The sequence below is a fragment of the Esox lucius genome, chromosome 5 (assembly GCF_011004845.1).
Source record: "Esox lucius isolate fEsoLuc1 chromosome 5, fEsoLuc1.pri, whole genome shotgun sequence".
Taxonomy (NCBI): domain Eukaryota; kingdom Metazoa; phylum Chordata; class Actinopteri; order Esociformes; family Esocidae; genus Esox; species Esox lucius.
Window position 1 is genome coordinate 29,963,185 of NC_047573.1, and position 27,586 is coordinate 29,990,770.

Sequence of the window (27,586 nt, forward strand, 5' to 3'; positions counted from 1 at the left end):
ACCATCAGCCTGCTGTAGGTCAATTTGTAGGGCTCTGGCAGTGCTCCTCCTGTTTATCCATGCACAAAGGAGCAGATACCGGTCCTGCTGCTGGGTTAATGCCCTTCTACGGCCCTGTCCAGCTCTCCTCGTGTAACGGCCCATTTCCTCCATGCTCTTGAGACTGTACTGGGAGACACAGCAAACCTTCTAGCGGCGGCACTTATTGATGCCATCCTGAAGGAGCTGGACTGCCTGTCCAACCTGAATGGGCTGCATGTACCGCCTCATATTACCAGCAGTGACAAGGACACTAGAAAAATGCTAAACTAGAGAAGAATCTGTCAGGAAGGATAAGGAGAGAGCAATTGTCTCTGGCCACCATGTGCAAAACCATTCCTTTTTTCTGGGTTGCCTTACTGTTGCCCCTCCAGTACACCTGTTGTTACTTCCACTTGCACTAAAACAGGTGACATTGATTCACAATCGCTTATGCTTCCTAACTGGACAAATTGATATCCCTGAAGTTTAATTAACTTGGTGTTATACTGTGATGATTGTGTTATCTTAATTCTTTTGGCCAGTGTATATCAACTACATCTGTACTGACCCATTTCTGAATAGTCACCACAAGACATGGAAAACACTCTTAGTCCACTGTGATTTACTCCCCTAACAGGTTAATGTCCAGATAGTGTAGAAATACCAGATGATCAAACATGAGATGTTATTCTACCTTCATCTGGAATTAAATTAAAAAGAAACATTCTACACTGTCAATAAATCAATTATTTTCAAAGATGTTTACAATAAAAATTATTAATCGTTCTGTTAAAAAATTCACACTCTTTTTTATACACACACTCAAATCAAAGACGAGTGAAAAAACAGGTCATAATATCAACTCTCTATACCATTGAAGTCCATGCATGTCACATTGTGTTCATGTGTATTCAGGAATCTAGGGCTTAGGCTCACTTTGTTGCACTTGGTTTGATTGACAACTCTGTACAAGCAAATTCATAACCACAACATACTTTACTCTTTGAGATCTGTAATCTCAAATTAACAGTCAAACAATCCATTGACACCAGCAAGCTGATAAATCTATCTCTGAATAGATGTCAGTATCTTCACAGATCCGTAAACAGTGAACCCAGGATAGAGTGGCTGGGTGAATGTGGTCTGGACTCTGTAGAGGAGGGTCATTGTTTCAGAGACACTGTAGAAGGACAGAGTTCCTGCCCTGTGGTTCAGATACACTCCTACTCTGGAGGAGCAGGGAACAGGGATATCAGTCCGGTTATTATTGTGGTAGAAACAACAACTGGATTTAGAGCAGTATAATCTCCAGGACTGATCATTATGACCAAACACACACTTAACATTATTACCACTTCCTTTCCTGCTTATATCTTTATAAGAGACAGCTACACCAACCCATAACTCACTCCACTGTACCTCCCAGTAACAGACTCTAGACAGACCCTCTCTACACAGCACTTGGTAGTAGGAGGTAAATCTGTCTGGATGGTCAGGATAGGACTGGACCTTAAAAGTCTGTGTCACCTCTCTGTTCCCATTAGACAGACACAGGTACTGATTCGCTGTATTGGGATCCAATGTCAGGTTCCAAGAGTCTGAGAAGATGAAAATAAGGGGGCAGTGTAAGTGGCAATGTGTTTTTGTGTGAATTACTGTGAATGAAAGAAAGTAGTAGTATATTCTACACATCGAATTTTTGACAGAATGCAGGAGTTCCCATATCCAGTTTACTTATTATTTGAACCTTGAACTATCTGCACACTATGTCTTAAAAATCATATTTTTCATAAATAATATAGATGACCCAAGACCAGTATCACTCACTTAAAAAATGACTTGTCAAATAATCCCTACAAGACATTGGGATTAACCCAGGGAGGAACTAAAAAGTTAATTAATGAACTCCACACACAAACACCCAACTACACACACACTGTAATGTGGTGGTGGAGAGGATGAACCAGGCGCAGGCATTTGATCATCAATTTAATGAAATAAACACAGAATACAAAACAAACTGAAACAACATAAAGCGCTGACACTTAACAGCGACCACGAACGAAGACAAAGGACCAGCAGAGGACACATTTATACGAACAAATAATGGAACAAGGGGAATCAGGTGTGAGTAATAAATGATGAAGACACAATTTACATGTCCGGAATGTGTTTGTGTAAACTGGGAAACATGAAATTACCGGCACAGCATAAGGCTGTACCAGCTAAACCATGACACACACACACAGACAGAAACTAAAAAGTTAATAAATGAACCCCACACACACAGACAGAAACTAAAAAGTGATACAACTAAAACACACACACACCTTTTGAAACATCATCAACCCCATGAGAAGCGTCTGCACCCCTCCACCACCTTGGGCACCACATACAATATAGATATTCCCATTAAGAATGTATAGACTTTATATGAACTGATTTTCAACTGTGAGAAGACACTAAACATACAAAACCAACTTAGAATTCACTTTGAAGCCACTTGTTGAAATGATAAGTAAACTCGAAATGGGCACTGTGAAATAAAAAAAATACCACCTTTCAAAAAGGAAGTCCTGCCTCCTTTCAAAAAGTTTAAAGTGAAGACTATGCTACTTTTCCATTGAGGTGCAATAATGTACTGTATCTCTGTCATCTTTCTGTGCATGCATCACAGACTACAGTACACATGAATTGTATGAATGCCTGTAAATGCTTTTGTGTGAGTACATACAGTGGATATAAAAAGTCTACACACCCCTGTTAAAATCCCCCTCAAAGATTTCAGTTTGTTTTTCAATTAAATTGTTCACATTATAGGTCACATTAAAAGTGGAAATGGTTCTGACATGATTTATCTTTGTCTCATTCTTTTACATCACAAAACCTGGCATTTTAACAGGGGTGTGTAGACTTTTTATATCCACTGTATGCTTGTACATGTGTATGCATGTGCATATACGTTGGAATTAATTAGTGGCATTGTGTGATGTGTGCGTTGGTCTGTGTGTGTGATTGTATTTCCTCACATGTTAAGAAATCCTCTCTGGTCTTGGGCTCAGCAGGGCTTTCAATCTGAACTGTAGTCACTATGGTGAAAGAGAGAATCACAGGGCTGCATTATTCTTGTGGACACAACTGTACTATACTATATATAGAAAAATACTATATCTGTACACATAGCTACAGATATGTTTTAGGTATCCCAGTCCAGCCCTGCTTAGCTTATATGTTTGTCACTAACTAATACCAAAGTGCTATAGTGATAATACTTGTTGAGAGATCTCAGAAATCTACACAGATTTGGTGCTGGTATTGAAATAATTCCTCCTCCAGCTTCTTCATGCACCTTCTTCCACTCTCATCCTTCCATTTTCCTCCTATCTTCTGCTCCTCCTCCTTCCATGTGACAGTGATGTCAAACATAGATGTCCAAGTGCTTAGACATGAGTATGCTTCATGTACACCACTGTTCAAAAGTTCGGGGTCACTTAGAAATGTCCTTCTTTTTGAAAGAAAAGCAAATATTTTGTACATTAAAATAACATCAAATTAAACCATCCAGGGTCTCAATCCGCGGATCTGCGGATGGAGCGCTCTGTGCTCATTTGCATAAATATTAATGAAAATTGAATCGCCATAATCATCCGGTTTTAATGGTATATTTTATGTAGCCACCTTCGTGAAGCGTTCCGTGTAGTCCGTGTATAGTTTGGGTTGCTAAGGGAACCACAGCCTGCAGGAAGAAAACTTTTCACCAGGCAACGACATTGACCATGCATCATAGAAAGGCTAATGTGTAGGATTACAAGGGTAACTATATATATATATATATATATATATATATATATATATATATATATCACTATATATGATGTATTTCACCGTAATACATCATTTGTATTATAAATATGATATAAAAAAATATTCTGTCAACATAGTTTGGGAATGTTCTTGAGTTTTTGGGAAGAAGTTGGTAATTTTTCTGAGTTTATAAATTATAGAAATCCAAAATGTTGTTTTATGTTTGGTGACCCAGAAGTCTGTTTTTATGTGTTTTATTGTAGCCAAGGGGGTTGTGATTACCAGGATACATCATAATAGGTTGTGTCTGTTACAGATATGAATCTAGGACCCAAAATGTCCAATAAGTTAAATCTGGCTGAAATTCCCTCGGACCACTCAGGGGAATAAGAAATACAGTGTAGACATTGTTAATGTTGTGAATGACTATTTTCGCTGGAAATGGCAGATTTTTTATGTGCTGTGTAACATGTGAAGAAAATATGTTGTGTTTGTGTGTTTGTACTATTTTCAATTAAATATAGGGATAAATAAGTTGCACATGATTGCATTCTGTTTTTATTTGCATTTTACACAGCGTCCCAACATTTTTGGGAACAGGCTTGTACCTAGGCATACAGAAGCCCATTATCAGCAACCATCCGTCTTGTGTTCCAATGGCAGGTTGTTTACTAATCTAAGTTTATTGTGTGCTGATTAAAGAAGCTATAAAACTGGTCTTGTTTTGACTAGTTGAGTATCTGGAGCATCAGCAATTGTGGGTTCGATTACAGGCAAGAAACATTCGCCCAATAATGACTTAGTATTACACATTTTCAAAACGGTTTATGATAGAGAGATTCAGTTTTCTTTGCTGTTTTCCTGAGATTCCACTGAAAATTGTCATGTGCGTTGTGTTTACGTAACACATTTCCTGGTTGTTGTCCTCCATCCAGTGCAAACTAACCCTAAGGCACACCTTACCAATGAAACATGATTTTCGAAATTCAGTGCTCCATCAACTAATGGAAGGATGTTGCTAGGCAGAATGTTTTCTTTTACACAATCAGGGGAAAGTAACTGTTACGTATTCTAGCAAATCAAAAGGATTATGTGGGCATGTACATTTCGGTATGCACGAGATGGATAGGCAAATGTCCGGAGCACAGAGGAGGAATGCTAACAACATGCTAACGTAGCACAATAACAGAGCGTACACACAAAGAAAGGATACATGTTTTCAACATCATTAGTTGTATAAAACGGCAAAACGTAAAACACTTTTACCCAGTGTAGCCATAGTCTATGGAATTAGATGTCTCAATATTCGTAAATATATATATAGAAAATCTGTGTGTATATTCATCACAACTCAAAATTAGGATTTGTAAAGGTGAAAACATATTTAGTAAATAAAAACATTATCTGTAAATATGTAATCATGTTTCACAAATAAAAATGTAATGTGTGAATATGTAAAAAATAAAATACAAATCTGTAAAGCATTTACAAATGTTGCTTGTGGGTTGTGAGACCACAGAAGGATTAGCTAATGTATTAACCCTGTATGTGTATTTTCCATAATTAATTATCTACTTCTGAGTAGATAATTTTAATTACATACTTTTCAATATGCCTTTGAACTATAGCATTAGATATTTTTCTGTAAAAATGTTTTTGATTGACGATAAAATTACTTTGACCAACCTTTCCATGATATCTTGTCCATTTCCTTCTTGAATACATCCTCTAGTTGATCTTTCAGTCCAGAAATTGATTTCTTTAAATGCTCAAAGGAGATGTGTGGATAGATAGTGAGGCTGGGTAAGACCTCATGTACAGGAGAGACACAGAGAGACTGGAAATTCTACAGACAGAAAGAAAATAGTAGAACGTTTTGAGAAAGACAAACAGTGATTTAAAGCCCATTTTACTGGGAAATAACTCAAGAAGCAGCCGTTAGAGTATTGTAAGGTAAGTTAGTGATGTCACCTGGAGGAAATGGATGTGATCCTCTGTGTCTGAAAGTTGTTTTAGCTCAACATCTCTCCTCCTCAGCTCAGCAACCTCCAGTCCCAGTTGCTCCAAGAGTCCTTCAGCTCGACTCACTTCAGTCTTCTCCTGAGCTCTGATCAGCTCTTTCAACTCAGAGCGTCTTCTCTCAATGGAGCAGATCAGCACATTAAAGATCCTCTCACTGTCCTCCACTGCTGCCTGTGCAGAGCGCTGTTAGGACGCATAGTGAGAGGAGGGGTCCATTTAACAAGCTCATTCACTCAGCTTTCATCAGAACCACATGTTAAAATAAACAGTATGTACAGCAGTGGTAATTTTGTCAACAAAAATAGTGACCAAAATATTTGTTAAATACCTATTTTTCAGTGGCAGTTGACGAGATAATAACTGACTGAATAGATTCGGAAAATAAAATAACTAAAAGAAAACTATTTTTCATTTGTCTCCCCTTGTGACCTCGTCAAGGGAGGCATTTAAGGCCTCCCAGGGAGCAGATCGGGGCAAAGGCCAGAAGCAGAGGAAAATGGAAAAGAGAATAATTGGTTTTAATTTCTTCTTCACCTCCTGTTCTCTTTTTGTTAATAAAATGCCCACCAGGCCCCTGAACAAACTCCCTTTGTGTCCGTTCCCTGTGTCTCTCCATTTTACAATATGCCTTTAGCAGCCTCAATACTCACCTTCAGAGTGTCCACAGCCTGTCTCAGCTCCTGAATCTCTTTCTCTCCCTCCTGGATTCTCTTCTGGGAAGTCTGATGTTTCTCCCACAACTGTTTCTGCAGAAGACATTTTTATTAAGAAACATTTAACTGCAGGATCTTGAATTTACAAACTCAGTGGAATTCTGCAGGTACGTAAACTTACGTACGCACTACTGAAATCAAACAGCTTAACTACTGTTTAGCAAGTGGGCAAGAGATTACAAATGGAAGACAATGACTCGATCAGCATGCCAGCCCCAAAGAAACCGATGCAGAGTTTACCCTGAATTTATCAACTACACTGGTATATGTTGGCACAAGAGTTGAAGTTGGACGATGAGCGGATCGATGGATACATTTTCAAACCTGAGATACTGGAGGTTATATTTTATGAATTACCCGAAGGCCAAGAGTTTAAGGCTGGTGTACCTGATCAAATGGTCTTCAATGCCAGTTTATGGACCACCTTTCGAAAAGTGTTTTATTTGGGCCCAAAACAGGGCACACATAATACGGTAGATGTACTGTTTAAAGTAATTGACCGAATGAAACAGTGTGACTCTGTTAGATTGGAACTATTTCCTGATAATGTCGGTGTGTTAGAGTGTGACTGCGACTGTGCACTGTTCGACTGACGTACAACCCTGAAGCCCCGTCTTTAGCTAACACAGTCGGCCTGTGACTATCAAGCAGCCGGCTGACTTTACGAAACATGTCTCAAGAATACAACCAACCGGTGTTTGAAGAACCCAAGGCTGAGGAGTGGCTGTGTGATGCGTAGGATGTGTGATGGTAATTTCATCGATCAGAACATTTAAAGGAGTAAGTACCGAGAGAAAATTCTCTTGGCACAATTTAACTGTTTATTTGCAAATAGAGAGACGCGTCAAACACTTACAAAATAATAATCTGAGGAGTCTCTAACTTAATAAATGACAATCATCAGTACTTATAGTGGAAACAGGGGTGTGGTCAGATGCTGCTCATCTGTCTTCTCAATAAAACACATTTCCTTTGTTCTGTCAATACCTAGGCTTCACACAAGAGGCACGCTGTCCTCCCCCACATGGGTAACCTCTTGAACTCTAAAGAGCTCTTACAGCATACAGACAGACAATGGATGCCCTGATGAGTTATATAGATGCGCAGATTAATGAGTAACCTTATAATCTGCTGACACCAGTCAATGATGCCCCCTAGGCAAATACCAGATCCCCCTCTCCTTCATTCCTAAGGAGGAAAGGGCTGATACCCTTCTTGGTCTAGGCAGAGGAACATGGTCAGAGTGCCTAATAATCCTCTGATATTATACAGACATGTGTGTCACAATCATATTAAAGATTTACATACCAGGCAATAGAAAGTCAGACATTTCTCAAATGTACCTTAGTTAAAAATGTCCATAACAGATGACAACACTGAACCCCGCTATGGTACCCCGGACCCTGACAGCTTGACTCCACCGTTATACCCACCAAGAAACTACCATTAGCTTGACCGGCTTGGTGATCAGTTGGACCTCTTAATCTATCATACCTTTCAAATGCTGATAAGATTTATCACAAATGGACAAAAGCCTTGCACCGCAAGGTTTTAAAGATCATGAAAGTAACATTGGGTATGATCCTGTAAAAATTTGTTGCAGCTATTCTCCACAAAGCATGCATTGGATGTGAAGTGGACCACCCGAGCCAGAGAAGACATTCATGTCTGGACCCACCTGATAATTGTTTTTAGACCCATCATGATGAGATTGTGGAGACAGTTTTAACACTATGACTGAAACATGTGCTGGTCAAGGCTTAGATGCATCTGATATTCAAGCAGGGCTGACCAAAGTTCACGTGGTAGCCAAGCTCTTTCTGCCCAAACTCAAGTCTGAGCCGAACATCACACAGAGACTGAGTGAGAATAGGGATGAATACATGAATACGTTTAATGTGGAATCTGTATGCAGCACAGTAGAGTCTTGGTGCTTGGTTAAAGATTAATATTACTCTATTCTTATTTTATCCATTATTCTGCAAAATAACTGTATTAGATGGACTGTTTTAGGTTAGGCCTTAGATTGCTTTAGACTGTTCATGGTTGTCACATACAGTGGGGAGAACAAGTATTTGATACACTGCCGAGTTTGCAGGTTTTCCTTCTTACAATGCATGTAGAGGTCTGTCATTTCTATCATAAGTACACTTCATGAGAGACGGAATCTAAGAATTGCGGCTCTCACAGACCTGTTCGTTTTTCTTGTTCTCCACTCATTACCTGTATTAACTGCACCTGTTTGAACTTGTTACCTGTATAAAAGACACCTGTCCACACACTCAATCAAACAGACTCCAACCTCTCCACAATGGCCAAGACCAGAGAGCTGTGTAAGGACATCAGGGATAAAAGTAGACCTGTACAAGGCTGGGATGGGCTACAGGAGAATAGGCATGCAGCTTGGTGAGAAGGCAACAACTGTTGGCACAATTATAAAAAAATTTAAGAAGTTCAAGATGACGGTCAATCTCCCTTGGTCTGGGACTCCATGCAAGATCTAACCTCGTGGGGCATCAATGATCATGAGGAAAGTGAGGGATCAGCCCAGAACTACATGGCAGGACCTGGTCAATGACCTGAAGAGAGCTGGGACCACAGTCTCAAAGAAAACCATTAGTAACACACTATGGCGTCATGGATTAAAATCCTGCAGCGCACGCAAGGACCCCCTGCTCAAGCCAGCGCATGTACAGGCCCATCTGAAGTTTGCCAATGACCATCTGGATGATCCAGAGGAGGAATGGGAGAAGATCATGTAGTCTGATGAGACAAAAATAGAGCTTTTTGGTCTAAACTCCACTCACTGGCCCTCATTTATCATTCTTGCGTAGAAACGGGCGTATATGTTGGCGCAAGATTTTGCTTACACTCCTCTCATCGCCTGATTTATGAAACTGTGCGTACCTTTAAAATCCAGGTGTACGCAATACCTTCCCTTGATAAATGCCGCGGATGAAAACGATCGTCATTAGAATAACACGCCCCTATATATTCAAGTCTCCGCTTCCCCCACGCCCTCATTTTACGCCATGGACACACGGAAGACGGCAAAAAAGAGAAACTTCTCTGACGTGGAGATTGAGACGATCACCAGGGAGGTAGAAAGAAATAAAATTGTTTCATTTGGCAGTTTAAAAAGCGGAATAAAAGATGATGATGTGATGTGGAGTACCATTCATTCACATTAATAACTGCATGACAATTTGTAATATTCGTCTTATTATTTCATGATATTTATCAATGACGTTTATTGTTATTTAGAAGAAGAATGTCGTTATTATTATTATTTCTATTATTGTCTAAAAGAAGAAGAATGTCATTTTTATTATTTTGTCAGTCTGAATTATATTATTTTGTCAGCCTTTTATTACTGAACCCAGTCCATGCGCAACTGCCGGGCCTAACCCTGAAACGTCATGTAAAGCGCACAGACTCGCATCTGAAGGAATACATTTAAGTCAAATGCTTTGGTAAAGTCACACAAATGAAACCTTGAAGTCCATGTTGCACAAAAATAAACACTGAAGTTTGTAATTATGTTGTTGTTGTTTTTTTTACAGTAGGTCATAATATATCACATCTTTTAGTTTGTCAGTGCGTTAGGATTTTCTTTTCTGCGCTGTTAAGGTTTCATTTCTCTCCGCCATGTCCATGTGCAATATTTTGTTGTCATCCATCCACCAAAGATCACTCCAAATATAACTATTAATACTGTTTTATTTTCAGTTTACATCTCTGCACTGGCATAACATCAGTGCACGAGGGAACAGCAGCAGGGGCTGAGTATACGGCTACACATTTTTTACTTGAGACAGGTCAAAATAAAAGTCCCGTCTCTTCACACATGCGCACAATTAACTCTTGCACAATTTTGGGTATACAACAGTCAGTATCATAATTAAACAACATAATATAACATAAATGATGAGAACATATAACTCAACATGCGCATTTCCGCACTAACTCAAAACGTGCGTACACCACCTCCTGAGCTGGCGTAGGATTTGAGAGTGCCGTATGCCAACGTCCATATTGATAAATCTCAAAGTCACTGTGGTTTTGGGTGTACGTCAGGTGTACGCTGGAAATTTGGTGTACGCACTTTTGATAAATGAGGGCCACTGTGTTTGGAGGAAGAAGAAGGATGAGTACAACCCCAAGAACACCATCCCAACCGTGAAGCATGGAGGTGGAAACATTATTCTTTGGGGATGCTTTTCTGCAAAGGGGACAGGACGACTGCACCGTATTGAGGGGAGGATGGATGGGGCCATGTATCGCAAGATCTTGTACCATACTGTTCCTACCCTGAGTTGAGAGGTGACAGGCACGACACATCCACGTCACCCCAGGTAGCACATGCCCATTCACACCTTGCCTCTCCTCTCTCCCTGTGCACTGTTCCTGTTGACTTCCCTGGTTTTCCGTTGCTTTCCCAGTATAAGGCCCTGGTAGACTTGAGCGCTGCTGGGAATTTCATTGATAAGTCCTTCGCTCTACACTCACACATTCCCCTTCAGGTCCTTACCACCCCCCTACCCGTAAGAGCTTTGGACAACCAGCCGCTTAGGTCGGGTTTGGTCACCCAATGCACTATCCCTCTCCTCATGGTCACCGGCAGCCGGCATAGTGAAACCCTCTCCATCCACGTCATCGACTCTCCCACATGCCCTGTCGTGTTGGGTTTCCCCAGGTTGTCTCTCCATGACCCAGTCATTTCTTGGTCTAGTCAAGACTTTCGGGGTGGTCGTGGAAGTGTCAAGGTAGGTGTTTGGGTGTTTCCATTGGCTCGTCCATGGTGGAAAGTCCAGACAATGCTCCCACCATGCCAATTCCCCCCAAATACAGGGACTTGGATGCATTTTTTTCCAAGGCTAAGGCCACTGCACAGACCGGGGGATTGCACGATAAAACTCATTGACAGAGCTGCACTCCCTAAGGGTCGTGTGTATCCACTGTCACGTACCGAAACGGCGGCAATGGCCGCGTAGGTTGAGGAGGCGCTGGAACAGGGGTACATTAGGCCCTTCAAGTCACAGGTCTCCTCAAGTAAATTTTTTGTGAAAAAGAAGGATGGTGGTTTGTGCCCGTGCATCGATTACAGGGCACTGAACATGTTCACCATCCCGTTCCGCTACCCTCTTCCTCTGATCTCTGCAGAGGTGAAGAAGATGCACAAGGTCCGCTTTTTCACAAAATTAGACCTCAGGAGAATATCTGGGAGGGGGACAAGTGGAAGACAGCCTTCAGCACCAACTCTGGCCATTATGAGTATTTAGTGATGCCGTACGGTTTGATTAATGCCCCATCAGTCTTTCAATCCTTCATCAACGATGTGTTCAGGGACATGTTATGTGAGGGCGTGGTAGTGTATATCGATGACATCCTGATATACTTGGCTGAGCATGTCTCGTTGGTGAGCAAAGTGCTTGTTAGACTGTTGGAGCATGACCTGTACGTGAAAGCCAAAAAGTGTCTGTTCTTCCAGTCGTCTGTGTCCTTCCTGGGGTATCGTTTTTCCAGCGCAGGTGTGACTATGGAGGAGCATCACATTGACGCCATGCGTAATTCGCCGACACGACCACGGTTAAGTGCAACGATTCTTAGGCTTCTCGAATTACTACCGGAGGTTTATTCGGGGCTTTAGCCAGGTCGCGGCTCCGATCCACCTCTGATGGGGGGGTGACCCGGTTGCGATGGACCGCGGAGGCGGAGCAGGCATTTGTGGAACTGAAACAGCATTTCACCACAGCTCTGGTCCTGGCCCATCCCGACTCGTCACTCCAGTTCATCGTGGACGTCAGAAGCTCAATGCGGCAGAGCGGAATTACGGCGTGGGCGATCGTGAGCTGTTGGCCGTAGTTCGAGCCCTGTCGGCGTGGACTGGTTAGAGGGGGCTACACACACTATGTTCTTCACCTGGTTTGTTTTTACTTTCACATACAGGCTGGGGAGCAAGAACGTCAGGGCAGACACGCTGTCCCGACGGCATGACACGGAGGAGAGGGCGATGGATGATTGCGTTGTTTAGCGCACCTGGTCCTCATTCTAATCATTCCCCCCAGTATACACTCACCTAAAGGATTATTAGGAACACCATACTAATACTGTGTTTGACCCCATTTCGCCTTCAGAACTGCCTTAATTCTACATGGCATTGATTCAACAAGGTGCTGAAAGCATTCTTTAGAAATGTTGGCCCATATTGATAGGATAGCATCTCGCAGAGATTTGTGGGATGCATATCCAGGGCACGAAGCTCCCGTTCCACTACATCCCAAAGATGCTCTATGGGGTTTAGATCTGGTGACTGTGGGGGCCATTTCAGTACAGTGAACTCATTGTCATGCTCAAGAAACCAATTTGAAATGATTCGAGCTTTGTGACATGGTGCATTATCCTGCTGGAAGTAGCCATCAGAGGATGGGTACATGGTGGTCATAAAGGGATGGACATGGTCAGAAACAATGCTCAGGTAGGCCGTGGCATTTAAACGATCCCCAATTGGCACTAAGTGTGCCAAGAAAACATCCCCCACACCATTACACCACCACTACCAGCCTGCACAGTGGTATCAAGGCATGATGGATCCATGTTCTCATTCTGTTTATGCTAAATTCTGACTCTACCATCTGAATGTCTCAACAGAAATCGAGACTCATCAGACCAGGCAACATTCTTCCAGTCTTCAACTGTCCAATTTTGGTGACCTCATTCAAATTGTAGCCTCATTTCCCTATTTGTAGTGGAGATGAGTGGTACCCGGTGGGGTCTTCTGCTGTTGTAGCCCATCCGCCTCAAGGTTGTGCGTGTTGTGGCTTCACAAATGCTTTGCTGCATACCTCGGTTGTAACGAGTGGTTATTTCAGTCAAAGTTGCTCTTCTATCAGCTTGAATCAGTCGGCCCATTCTCCTCTGACCTCTAGCATTAACAAGGCCTGCCGCATACTGAATTTTTTTCCCTTTTCACACCATTCTTTGTAAACCCTAGAAATGGTTGTGCGTGAAAATCCCAGTAACTGAGCAGATTGTGAAATACTCAGACTGGCCCGTCTGGCACCAACAACCATGCCACGCTCAAAAATGCTTAAATCACCATTCAGTTTGGAGTTCAGGAGATTGTCTTGACCAGGACCACACCCCTAAATGCATTGAAGCAACTGCCATGTGATTGGTTGATTAGATAATTGCATTAATGAGAAATTTAACAGGTGTTCCTAATAATCCTTTAGGTGAGTGTATATGATCCCTCTGCTTTGTGTGTTATTGTCTCACCGTTTGTGAGCACAAGTCAGTGCTTCCGCATTTATACTAAACTAAACAGTGTTTCTAAATGACTCCACGTCTCCTGCTCCTCGCCTCAGCCCTGACAATAACAAGCATAAACTGAGCGTCTTACTGACGGATTGCACAATGTTATTGACTGTGATCAACTGAACGGCTGCTACTTTTTTATATAACTTTTTATGGAATTGAATAGGGATCCCCTTTTAGTAGTTTTTGTACTGGTGTTTTAGATCATTTTGGTGAAAATACGTTACTTTTCTATAGTGTATCGCTGTGGGATCTGCACAAGGAAGTGACCCGGTGCTTACTACGCTCGCTCACAGCAGTAACTATGGTACGCCCAGCCTCCTGCACGGCACCGCGCTGGCTGGCATACGAGAAACCTTTTTTTATTTTTTTCTTGGGTTGTGGTCGGTCGTAAGTCTGCGCAGATGTAAGTCGCATAGGTTGTAAATTCACGACTAACTGTAATATACATAATTCAAGAGATAATCCAATTTGTTAATGTGAGTACAGTGAGGTAACCATTATTAATAAGGTAGACTGGCTACTTGCGCCTTCAAATTGATGTGACGCACACAAAATGTATGATCATATTTGGGTTTGTGAATTGTTTGAAATGGGATACATTTCATATTGAAGGACACTTAGTACGGTTGGCCAGTAAGGGGCAGAGAGACGTGGTCGCATTGCGTTGGAATTGTTTACTAGTGATGGGAAGTTCAACTCTTTCTACTGACTTGGATCTTGTCGAGTTGTTCAGTAACAAGTTTGTTATCATAATAATGTCGTTTGTGTCTTTTCTACTTAAGCAAACATTTGTTTTACTGTATGTTAATCATTATAATCAAAAATCAAATACTACATTAATTTCTGTAGGCCATGGGTCCAATTACCTGTTACAAACATGTTGGTACAATGCTACTTGTGTAGATATATTGATTGAATAAGTTGTTGAACTATTGTGAGCAATAAAGCAGTGTCTGTATCATGAGTGGAAACTGAAAACAGAAAACAGGAAGTCTTAGGAGAGCAGACAGCCTGTCTTTGACAAAAACAGGAAACAGGTTAAAGACACCACAAAGGGCAAGAAGATGCTTGTACTGCATTATACTTATAAGGTATAGAACATAAATTGGACTGATGACACACTTGCTTTGCTAGCTTAACCCCTCTATCTTTTGGGCGTATTTGAAGTATAAATAATGCTGATGTGACTGTTGATCCTTAGACATTGTGGGGCGACACTCTGTCTCCAGAAGCTTCTGCAATAAACGGAATATACGATACGATAATTGACCTGACTCCTGTGTGTTATTCTCCTATCCATCATACCAACTCGGGGAAGTGTTATACTTCAACACTTGCTTGATCAACTTTTCTTTGAGAACATCAACTAACATGTTAGCTGTTGGACGGAGAGTAGGCTACTCAACTGGAAGCCAGCGGTCGGGGTAGAACTCCTCTGCTAGTCGTTCAAATGAACTAAACAACCATTCAATTGAATGATAAAACTGACAGAATCCGTCATTCACAAGTGTTTTTTACTTAGGCAAAAGAAGCGGCTCAGTGATTGTTCTCATCTTTTTTTTTCATGAAATCAGTAATCAATTAACTATATTAATTATTGTAGTCTGCGTTCAATTATCAATTATAAACATGTCTTTATGAAGTTTCTGCCTTGATCAATTTTTCTCTGCAAATGTACATAGATGTTTATCGGTGAACTGAGCAGGAGGACCAGGTATGAAGCATGTTGTAGAAATCTGCTTTCAAATGTTTGAATGAACGATACAATTCAACGAGTCACTAGATAAAAGGACTTGTGAGTCCCGAGGCACTAAAAAGATTGAAACGTTCGCGAACTGCACATCACATTGTTTACAATCCAAACATCTGCATGGTCTCTTCAAGGAAACTTTTCAAGGAAAGGCATGTTTACTTTCTCATCATTTATCCTGTTTTCCAGATCGGTAAAGTACAAAAGTACACTGGACTTTTCCACACAGTTTGATAACATGCTTGTTAAAGTTTATGTAGTGGCTTAGAAAAGCATAGTAATTTTATAATTATGACCTAGACAGAAAGCCCATGTTGAATGTAAAATGCCATGATGGTGATGCATTCAATCTGTTACTGCAGTATACTCCTAACATTTTTTATTTTAGAACAAAATACTCCTGACAGTATCCTTAGGATTAGTATAATTTATCTAAAGAGTAAGCGTTAAGCTAGTTCCTGATGTTAGGTGGCTCCAGTTTGCTGTATGCCAGTCAAGTGTTTGTTAGTTCTCGTTAGCACTTTGCTAGTTTGCTCAGCCATGTTCTATAGTGTTAACGTTGTAGTTATTTTACAATCGTCTCATCTTTTGACTAGATTGTGCTACACTACCTGAACATGAAGTAAATTTTACACATAGTTACAACATTACTGCTGTATAAAGACGTGATCATTTCTGATGTAAAAAGAGCTGTACAAAATTACATTTGATTAACTGATTGATGTGACTGTTTATTTAATGGCTGAGTATTGACATAGTTTACCAATTAATCCAACCAGAAGGATTTTAGATCAACAAGGAATGCCGTTATAATCTATTACAATAAAGTTACAGTGCCTGATATAGTTACATACCAGCAAAATTCAATGTCCTCCTAAATTGTAAATATGTCTACAAAGTATACCATATGTAAGCACACTATAGCACAAAACGTGTGCTAGGAGCATCGATTAACAACTCCTAACTCGTAAAACAACATGCTGGGAGGTCTCTTTAATGAGAACAAAATTTTTATCCTCAATTATCCATAATTTAAAGCAATTAAATGGATAAAAAGTTAAGTAGCCAACATTACTCATTTCTAACAGATTAGGCTAAGCAATGTTGACATAATGTTAAATAATAATGCATACAATACAATGATACATCTTGTAGCCCATTCCAGCCTTGTGTAGGTCTACAATCTTGTCTCTGACATCCTTGGACAGCTCTTTGGTCTTGGCCATGGTGGAGAGTTTGGAATCTGATTGATTGCTTCTGTGGACAGGTGTCTTTTATACAGGTAATGAGCTGAGATTAGGAGCACACTCTTGAAGGGAGTGTTCCTAATCTCAGTTTGTTACCTGTATAAAAGACACCTGGGAGCCAGAGATCTTTATGAATGAGAGTGGATGAAAAACCTATTTCACTCATTAAAATGCAAATTAAATTAATCTGTTTTTCTGAATTTTTTTGTTATTCTGGAATGGCCTAGCGAGTCTCCAGACTTTAATCCCATAGAACATCTGTGGAGGGAGCTGAAGGTTTGAGTTGCCAAACGTCAGCCTTGAAACCGTAATGACTTGGAGAAGATCTGCAAAGAGGAGTGGGACAAAATCCCTCCTGAGATCTGTGCAAACCTGGTGGCCAACTACAAGAAACGTCTGACCTCTGATTGCCAACAAGGGTTTTGCCACCAAGTACTATGTCATGATTTGCAGAGGGGTCGAATACATATTTCACTCATTAAAATGCAAATCAATTTATAACATATTTGACCTGCGTTTTTCTGAATTTTTTTGTTGGTATTCTGTCTCTCACTGTTCAAATAAACCTCCCATTAAAATTATATAATTTCTTTGTCAGTGGGCAAACGTAGAAAATCAGCAGGGGATCAAATAATATTTTCCCTCACTGTTTTTGTACACATTTATTGACATAACCTACATGTCGGTAGAGAATAGTTTTGTGTGTCTTGAGAGGCAATGCACATGTGATGTTACTGCAGTTTTTTCTATACTTTCAACCGAAGGGTCAGGTGCTGTGAAGGAATATCAAATTTCAGCATGTGCTTGTATATGGTGTCATTTGAATACTTTTGGTTTTGCTGTTCTATTGACACGTATCTCTGTTTCTGAAACTGAGGAATAAGACTGGTTTAGACCAGATATACGTGTTTTGATGAAATGTCAGTTATTTTGTAAGATGTTATCACACCTTTGTACCTACTAAAAATTAGTTTTTTAAATTGTACCTAAGACTTTCACTTATCTGTGTTAAGAGAATTCAGTCTCTCTGTTTTACCTGCCTTTGAAAGAGTTATACTTAGTGAATTTGTACCACAGTTCTCTTCTTGCTTCCTCCCCAGCCTCTATGCATGCATCTTGCTCTTTCAACCTCAAATATCCAGAGAACTGCTCTCTTTGATAATTGTAAAGCAATTGTATACTCTCTCAACCTCATAAATTCACCTGTTCTATACACTTTTTGACTATGTGGAATTATATATAAAACTGGTCAAAATCCAGTTCCACCAGTCCATAAAGTCGGGGTGTTTGGGATGGGTTGTTAGGAACTGCAGGAGGGTGTGGGTGAAAAAACACCAGACCCCACACATTACTACTTGCATACTAACATACACTGAGTACATGAACAGGGTATTAGCTTATTCAGTGAAACTGACAGAACACAAGTGAGACGAGTTTAAACAATTATTAGCATCCTCTTTTGATAGGTCTTTATATAGATAATAAGGACATGGCCCATTATGAGTAGTTGACATACATACTGGACTGTAAATACCTAACTATATATTGTCCACCCATAAAAGAGTAAATCAGTGAAATCACTCATTGAAGAAATGTCTTTCTTTACATAAAATTTACATGATGGACCTTTATTTTGAAGATAAACGGAGACGTTAGGAATCCTCTATTGTGTCTCAAGGCTGTTGTGGCTAATTTTCATACACAACATTGTTAATCTTGAATGCATGTTTGAGCTGCATTAATGTAACATCACCACCCAATCAGTGGTCTATGTGTGTACATGGACTTTGTTTATAGTCAATACATGCCAGAGACTGTCCCTAACAGCATTATACTTGTCAGAGTTTGCGATTTCTATATTTCTCCGCAATAGACAATTTGAGGAAAGAAGTTTCCCCATTCATTCCATTTATTCTAATGATCGTATCTGAGTACATCAGGTAAAGCTGATATTAGATTCTCAGTCTTGTTTCAACGTTGCTTACTTCTCCTTAGTCTATAATTTACAGGTAGTTAAGCACATGTGGAGTTAACAATACATTCTAAAATGAGAAATATAGCTAAATGCTATTCAAAGTTGTTTTGAGTAATTATAATTAAATTACCAGTTTTTCTGTCCTTTCTGCTGCAGCCGAGACTGTATCATGGCCTTTATGTTCATCCATTATACAGAGCAGACATATACACTGCTGATCAGTACGACAGTACACCTCCAGTAGTTTGTCATGATGAGAGCAGATCTTCTCCTGTAGTTGTCTGGAGGCTTGGACCAACTTGTGTTTCTTTAAGGGAGCTACTTCATAATGAGGCTGGAGGTGAGTCTCACAGTAAGAGGCCAGACACACCAGACAGGACTTGACGGCTTTGAGTTTTCTCCTAGTGCAGGAATCACACTCCACATCTCCAGGTCCAGCATAATAATGATCAGGAGGAGCAGCTTGGAGTCTTGTCTTCTTCAGATTCTCCATCAATTCAGCCAGGGTGGTGTTCCTGTTTAGAACAGGTCTTGGTATGAAGGTCTGTCTGCACTGGGGGCAGCTGTAGATACCCTTTTCATATTCCTGATCAAAACAGCCCTTAATACAGCCCATACAGTAGCTGTGTCCACAGGGAATAGTCACTGGATCCTTCAGTAGATCCAGACAGATCGAACAAATTATTGAGTTTTTGTCCTCTCCCATTTTTACACACACACAAACAGAGAAAAAAAACAAGAATAGATGAACATTTTTCTTTAGAGGAGTGGCTTTTGGTTTATCTGTAACTTCCTGATTCTGTGATGAACTCAGATGTCAGTGTACAAGTCTAGCCAGTAGAGGGCATGAGTGGTCTATCACAGTCAGAGAGTGAATTCACTCACAGTGCAATGTCATTTTCAAGATCTAGACCAAAATTTCTCACTACTCCAGAAACATATTCCAGAAAAATCTGCAGAACATTCAACCACAGAGATGAGCAGGACAGTCTGTGAATGGAGAGAGAGAGAATGCATGTCAACAAATAAATGTCAGTGCTCCTGGTAGGGTTTAACATGGCAAAGTGGTCTCAGGAGAGGAGCCAGACTAAGAATGGTTAAAAAAAAAACCTTTGCACAAATGAGGAAGAGGAGGAATTACCCTGTCTGGAGTCAGGCCCAGCGAGCGCCTGGTGGACGGGTTTGCCATTGAGCCCGGTCGGGCATAGCCCAAAAATCAATGTGGCACCCCCCCTCTCCATCCCAACTCATGGGAGGAACCACTGGGGTCGGGTGCGCTGCCATATGGGTGGCAGTGAAGGCCAGGGGCCTCAACAGACCAGACCCGGGCGGCAGGGGCTGGCTCTGGGGACGTGGAACATCACCTCTCTGTGGGGGAAGGAGCCGGAACTTGTGTGGGAGGTGGAGCGCTATCAGTTAGATCTGGTGGGGCTTACATCCACTCACAGTCTCGGTTCTGGAACCGTACTCCTGGATAGGGGATGGACTTTATTCTTCTCTGGAGTTGCCCAGGGTGTGAGGCACCGGGCGGGGGTTGGGATACTCACAAGCCCCCAGCTGAGTGCTGCTATGTTGGAGTTTACCCCAGTGGATGAGAGGGTCGCCTCCCTACGTCTACGGATTGTTGGGGGAATCTCTGACTATTGTTTGTTCATATGCCCCAAACAGCAGTTTGGAGTATTTGGCCTAATTGGAGACACTGAATGGAGTCCTGTATGGGGCTCCAGTAGGGGACTCCATAATTCTGCTGGGGGACTTCAACGCACACGTGGGCAATGATTGAGACACCTGGAGAGGAGTGATAGGGAGGAACGGCCTCCCTGATCTGAACTCGAGTGGTCATTTGTTGTTACAAAAAAAATGGAATTACTATATACAAATCACTTACGATGTAATATAATGAACCTGAAGAATAAACTGCACAGTTTATTTAAATGTTTAATGACTTTCTACTGTTCCTTGAACCAGAATCTGGGAAATGAAGAGGATGTCTTGTGTAGGCCAAATATACTTTTTGGAATTATGGCCAAAAAGTTCAAACTTGGTTTCATCAGACCATAACAAATTTTCGCATGTGCTTTTGGGGGACTTGATGTTTGTTTTTGCAAGCTTCAGCCGGGCTTGGATGTTTTTCTTTGTAAGAAAAGGCTTCCCTCTTGCCACCCTATCCCATAGCCCATTCATATGAAGAATACGGGAGATTGTTGTCACATGTAGCACACAGCCAGTACTTGCCAGAAATTCCTGCAGTTCCTATAGTGTTGCTGTAGGCATCTTGGAAGCCTCCCTGACCAGTTTTCTTCTCGTCCTACCAGTTCTTGGTAATGTCTCTTTTGTGGCATATTTTCTCCACTAGATTATGACTGTTTCCACTGTGTTCCTTGGTATATCTAATGCTTTGGAAAAAATGTGGTACCCTTCTCCTGACTGATATCTTTCAACAATGAGATCCCTCTGATGCTTTGGAAGCTCTCTGCGGACCATGGCTTTTGCTCTGAGATGCAACTAAGAAAATCCTATCTAGAAAAGCTGAACTTTATTTGTGATTAATCACAGTCACTTTAAATGATGGCAAGTGTGTAATGACTTCTATTTTACATGAGTTTGAATGTGATTGGTAAATTCTGAACACAGCCACATCCCCAGTTATAAGAGGGTGTGCACACTTATGCAACCAGGTTATTGTAAGATTTTTATTTTAAATGTTTTCCCCCTCGAAGATTTCAGTTTGTTTTTCAATTGAATTGTTCACATTATAGGTCACATTAAAAATGGAATAAGTTCTGATATGATTTATCTTTGTCTCATTCTTTTACATCACAAAAACCTGGCATTTTAACAGGGGTGTGTAAACATTTTATATCCGCTGTATATTCTGAGGCTCAATAGATTCAATGGTTGGAGTTGGGTTAATACATATTGACACATTCTCTTGCTACTTTCTGATTATGTTTCTGGCTACACTTAAAATCAAAACATATCGATCAATTAACTGTTGACAAAGTGCTAAAATGTTTGGTTTCAAAATAGGTGTCCAATGATTAATAAATAAATAATTGATTGCTAAATGACTGTACCCTAATTGAAGCTGTTTGTAGGATCATGATTTTGAATACCATTGCCTGAATGACTGCCAGACACAATCATCACAGTATAACACCAAGTTAATTAAACTTCATGGGATATCAATCTGTCCAGTTAGGAGCTCCCTGATGCCATGATCCTGGTTTGGGTGGAGATTCCCCAAGGCACCATCCTCCGTCTCATCAGGAGCATGCCCAAATGTTGTCTGGAGTGCATACTGGCACGTGGTGGCCAGACACACTACTGAGTCACATTATGAGTTGCTGTGATGAAACTCATGCAAGTTGGAACAGCCTGGGATTTCAATTGTTTAATTTGATTTTCAGCGTGAGTTTGAATCCAGCCCTTGGTAATTTGGTAGTTTTGGTTACCATAGACCGTTGTTATATTCAAGTCAAGTTTGGGTTTAGATCACTTTTTACTCAATGAATTACACAATGTACAATAAAGACTTTGATAAATAAATTTCCTTCATCGAGACTCTATGTGTGATTTAGGTGGTCCCTTAATTCTGTTGAGCAGTGTATTTATGATTAACAATCAAATTATGAATTACTCAGAAACTACTTGCTATGAATAAAGTTTTTTTTAATGAATGACTTGTTTGTCATTGAGTCAGTGTTCCTGATACAAAGTAGGCCCTTTATTACCAAACAAAAAGTAACAAAATTTGGATACAATCATGAGTCATTAGCAAACTGCTAATTAAACATTACACTGTTGGTTACTTTAAGAGTGTAGCATTTTATTTTTGTAAGACATAAACATTTGTTACACTTCCATCTCTTAATTACATTCCACACTGTGGAAACTGCAATTTAAGTTATATGGTTAAGTTTTAACTATTGAAAATGTGTGTATATTTCGTTCACATTTGTGATCCTTATAAGACATTTGTAACAACTGTAGCATTTTATTGTTGATATTATGACAGATATTTAGAAGTTGTAATTGTTAATATGACTGGTCAGACTACGTTGATAGTATAGAAATATTGTTTATTAACATTTGAGATCCTTAAGGACTAGTACAACTACATTACTTTCCACTTGAGAAGACTGTTTGTCTTTTTACAGAGATGTTAATATGTTAAACAGTAAAGATTATATTACTTTAGAAGCAATATCCAAAAGCGTGTCAAGTAGTGTTTGTAAGCTTTTAAACTATATAAGCAATAAGTGAAAATATTATAAATAATATAAAATATCTGCATACAGTGGGGAGAACAAGTATTTGATACACTGCCGATTTTGCATGTTTTCCCACTTACAAAGCATGTAGAAGTCTGTAATTTTATATTTAAATATATGTAATCTTCAACTGTGAGTGACGGAATCTAAAACACGAATCCAGAAAATCACATTGTATGATTTTTAAATCATTAATTTGCATTTTATTGCATGACATAAGTATTCATGCAAGATTTCACCTCGTGGGGAATCAATGATCATGAGGAAGGTGAGGGATCATCCCAGAACTACACGGCAGGACCTGGTCAATGACCTGAAGAAAGCTGGGACCACAGTCTCAAAGAAAACCATTAGTAATACACTATGCTGGCATGGATTAAAATCCTGCAGCGCACGCAAGGTCCCCCTGCTCAAGCCAGCACATGTCCAGGCCCATCTGAAGTTTGCCAATGACCATCTGGTTGATCCAGAGGAGGAACGGGAGAAGGTCATGTGGTCTGATGAGACAAAAATAAAGCTTTTTGGTCTAAACTCCACTCGCCGTGTTTGGAGGAAGAAGAAGGATGAGTACAACCCCAAGAACACCATTCCAACCGTGAAGCATGGAGGTGGAAACATCATTCTTTGGGGATGCTTTTCTGCAAAGGGGACAGGACGACTACACCGTATTGAGGGGAGGATGGATGGGGCCATGTATCACGAGATCTTGGCCAACAACCTCCTTCCCTCAGTAAGAGCATTGAAGATGGGTCATGGCTGGGTCTTCCAGCATGACAACTACCAAAAACACACTGCCAGGGCAACTAAGGAGTGGCCTAGCCTGTCTCCAGACCTGAACCCAATAGAAAATCCTTGGAGGGAGCTGAAAGTCCGTATTGCCCAGCGACAGCCCCAAAACCTGAAGGATCTGGAGAAGGTCTAATTAATTACTTAAAAATCATACAATGTGATTTTCTGGATTTCTGTTTTAGATTCCATCACTCACAGTTGAAGAGTACCTATGATAAAAATTACAGACTTCTACATGCTTTGTAAGTGGGAAAACCTGCAAAATCGGCAGTGTATCAAATACTTGTTCTCCCCACTGTATGTTTATATTGTTTTCTGGTAACCTTGAACCTTGAAATCTTGTGAATGTGTGTGTAGACGTGTGTATGTGCACAATTTGGTCTATGCACAGTAATACCTCAGTGCTGAAATCCGCTAAATGCTCCCTTTTTGCAATGTGTCCTAAATGTAGCATAATTAGATATGACAGTGATTATAGACAAGTACAGGTAGAATTTACAACAAAGCATTACAGACTATTTTGTAGGTAATTATTGAGTGTAGATCTACAATTGTTAATTAAAGACCTCCTAAATTCCTGATCACACATAAAATACTGAACAGATGTATGCTGAACATTAACCAAATTTCCTCATTAATTAAATGAGCAAATCAACTCGTATCTGCCCCAACCATCACCCTAGATATCAGCATAAGAGATTACTCAATGTTTACCAGAAATCACCTCAAACAGACACATTCTACACAGTCTATAATTACATTATTTTCAAAACATTTTACAATCAAAATAAAATCTGTTTTGTACAACACGTAATAATACTTTAAATAGACATTGTATATATTTATTTATATATGTATCTCTCTTGATAGATAAACAACTGGCAACTCTTCTGACAACTATATCAAGAAGAATCTTCTCTGTTAAAACAGTTTAGAACTGACTAAACTAAACTCTATGATGACTGGTTCCTTTCTGCTGTCAATCAATGTCTCAAGTGTTCATATTCATTCAGTTCCTAAGAGCTCAGGCTCACCCTGTTTCACTTCGCTTTATTGAAACCTCTGTACATTTGAATTAGAAACTATATCATGCTGTTCTGTATGATATCCGTAATCTTAAATTAACCATTAGCCACAGTTAATCAATCATACATTGATACCAGCAGACTGATAGATGTATCACTGAATAGGTGTCAATATCTTCACAAATGTTCCATTATAAACATAGAACCCAGGATAGAGTGGCTGAGTGAATGTGGTCTGGACTCTGTGGACGAGGGTCATTGTGTCAGAGACACTGTAGAAGGACAGAGTTCCTGCTCTGTGGTCCAGATACACTCCTACTCTGGAGGCGCACGGGACAGGGATATCAATAATGGTATTATTGTGGTAGAAACAACATCTGGATTTGGTACAAGATAAAACCCAGGACTGATCATTATACCCAAATAAACACTCATCACCACTTCCTTTCCTGCTGATCTCTTTATATGAGACGGCGACACCAACCCCTTCCCCATTCCACTCTACCTCCCATTAACAGAATCCAGACAGACCGTCTCTACACAACACCTGATCCCAGAAGGTATATCTGTCTGGATGGTCAGGATAGTACTGGGTCTCATCACTATATGTCACCTTTACGTTCCCCTCAGACAGACACTGGTGCTGACTTGCTGTATTGGGATCCAATGTCAGCTGGCGGTAATCTGAGAAGATGAAAAACAAAGTCAGTGACAGTGTGTGCGTCTGTCTCTCCCTCTCTCTCTCTCTGTTTGTGTCCCTGTCTTTCCTCTTTGTGTTTGTGTGTGTGTGTGTGTGTGTGTGTGTGTGTGTGTTTGTGTAAGATTCTATTTACATGCTAAGAAACAGTATGCATGTCTGCATATGTTTATGAGTGTATGTGTGCATGTCTATGGTTGTGTGTGTACATTAACATAAAGTGGAAATAACTAGGTGTGATTGTGTGTGTGTGTGTGTGTGTGTGTGATTGTATTTCCATACATGTCAAGAAATGCTCTCTGTTCTTCGGCTCAGCAGGGCGTTCAATCTGAACTGTAGTCACTATGGAGACAGACAGACTCATATCACAGGTCCACGTTAATCAATTCCACTGGAAATCCACATACAGGTAACTAGAGGAATGATTGAATATTCGAAGATACAAAGTACTAACAACTAGTTTAATAATATTACCCATATGAATATGGACTTTTAGAAGATACCATGTACTAACAACTAGTGTAAAATCAATATCAGATTAATCATGAAATGAGCATGAGAAAATGAAGTGTACAAGATTTAATCTTACTCAAGGTTGTGGTTTCTATATATTTATAACTACATACTACTGACATGATACTGTCATTGTAATTCCTCGTCCTACTTTTTCCCTTTGGCTTTGCATCTTTCTTCAATAAGTTTGATTCTGAATATAAAAAATGACAAAAACTCACTATTTGTATATAAATGTCCATGAGTTCCAATGGTTCAGGATAATCCGACATGGGTTTGATATTTGTCACTGACTAGTACCAAGATGCTATGGTGACAGTGACTGTTGACAGATCTCAGATCTCTACTTGATAACTAAATTGATTCACTTTAGATATTGAGGTCATTCATACTCTTCTCCAGCTGCTCTCCTTATTCTTTCCCCCTTTCTTCTTCTCCGTCTCTTATTCTTTCTTCAGCTCCTCCTCAACTTTCTTAATAAGTGTTTTAATGACAGTGTAATGTACATGGAACATTTCTGTTTTGTCTAAGTGTTATTCACCTACACAAATCAGATATTACAATAATCTATTAATATAGTGTATTAGCTGTCATATATGAATATCCTTTCATAAAGTCCTCCTAAAAATAATATTGGTTGCTGTATAACATTAGATGTTGTTCTAGGATGAGTAAAAAATAGAACATTTAATGTTATTAAAACGTATTTGACAACCTTCCCTAAATACCATACCATACCATACCATACCATCTTCTTCCGCTTATCCGGGGCCGGGTCGCGGGGGCAGCAGTCTAAGCAGGGATGCCCAGACTTCCCTCTCCCCAGACACTTCCTCCAGCTCTTCCGGGGGGACACCGAGGCATTCCCAGGCCAGCCGGGAGACATAGTCCCTCCAGCGTGTCCTAGGTCTTCCCCGGGGTCTCCTCCCGGTGGGACGGGACAGGAACACCTTCCCAGGAAGGCGTTCCGGAGGCATCCGAAAAAGATGCCCAAGCCACCTCAGCTGACCCCTCTCGATGTGGAGGAGCAGCGGCTCTACTCTGAGCTCCTCCCGGGTGACCGAGCTTCTCACCCTATCTCTAAGGGATCGCCCGGCCACCCTGCGGAGAAAGCTCATTTCGGCCGCCTGTATCCGGGATCTTGTCCTTTCGGTCATGACCCAAAGCTCATGACCATAGGTGAGAGTAGGAACGTAGATTGCCTGGTAAATCGAGAGCTTCGCCTTGCGGCTCAGCTCTTTCTTCACCACGACAGACCGATACATCGACTGCATTACTGCAGAAGCTGCACCGATCCGTCTGTCAATCTCCCGTTCCATCCTTCCCTCACTCGTGAACAAGACCCCTAGATACTTAAACTCCTCCACAAGAGGCAGGCACTCTCCACCAACCTGAAGTGGGCAAGCCACCCTTTTCCGACTGAGGACCATGGCCTC

The 27,586-nt window shown here is 40.6% G+C and overlaps 2 protein-coding genes across 3 annotated transcripts in view; both read right to left on the minus strand.

Moving 5' to 3' along the window:
• LOC105028469 (E3 ubiquitin/ISG15 ligase TRIM25-like) overlaps positions 1-27,586 on the minus strand; it is a 61,547-nt gene that overhangs the window by 23,809 nt on the left and 10,152 nt on the right. The window lies entirely within an intron of this gene.
• LOC105028472 (tripartite motif-containing protein 16-like) lies at positions 122-19,564 on the minus strand. Of its 2 annotated transcripts, XM_034292109.1 has the most exons (7): positions 18,983-19,564; positions 6,498-6,593; positions 5,797-6,030; positions 5,512-5,671; positions 3,051-3,110; positions 1,549-1,619; positions 1,108-1,249 (listed from the first exon to the last, which is right to left on the minus strand). In XM_034292109.1, the coding sequence occupies exons 1-7, from the start codon at positions 19,556-19,558 to the stop codon at positions 1,193-1,195; spliced, it is 1,254 nt and encodes a 417-aa protein (XP_034148000.1). In that variant the 5' UTR covers positions 19,559-19,564; the 3' UTR covers positions 1,108-1,192. The 2 variants fall into 2 exon arrangements, with proteins under 2 accessions (XP_034147999.1, XP_034148000.1); XM_034292108.1 differs by having other exon boundaries at positions 122-1,619.

Bases quoted from the DNA above. Each gene is read 5' to 3' on its own strand.
- LOC105028472 (XM_034292108.1), bottom strand. From the start codon at position 19,558: ATGGGAGAGGACAAAAACTCAATAATTTGTTCGATCTGTCTGGATCTA. The intron at 3,111-5,511 runs GTTGGTCAAAGT...CTTTCACCATAG, and splicing joins GGACAAGATATCATGGAAAG to TGACTACAGTTCAGATTGAA. The intron at 1,620-3,050 runs GTGAGGAAATAC...TCATCTTCTCAG, and splicing joins CAGAGAGGATTTCTTAACAT to ACTCTTGGAACCTGACATTG.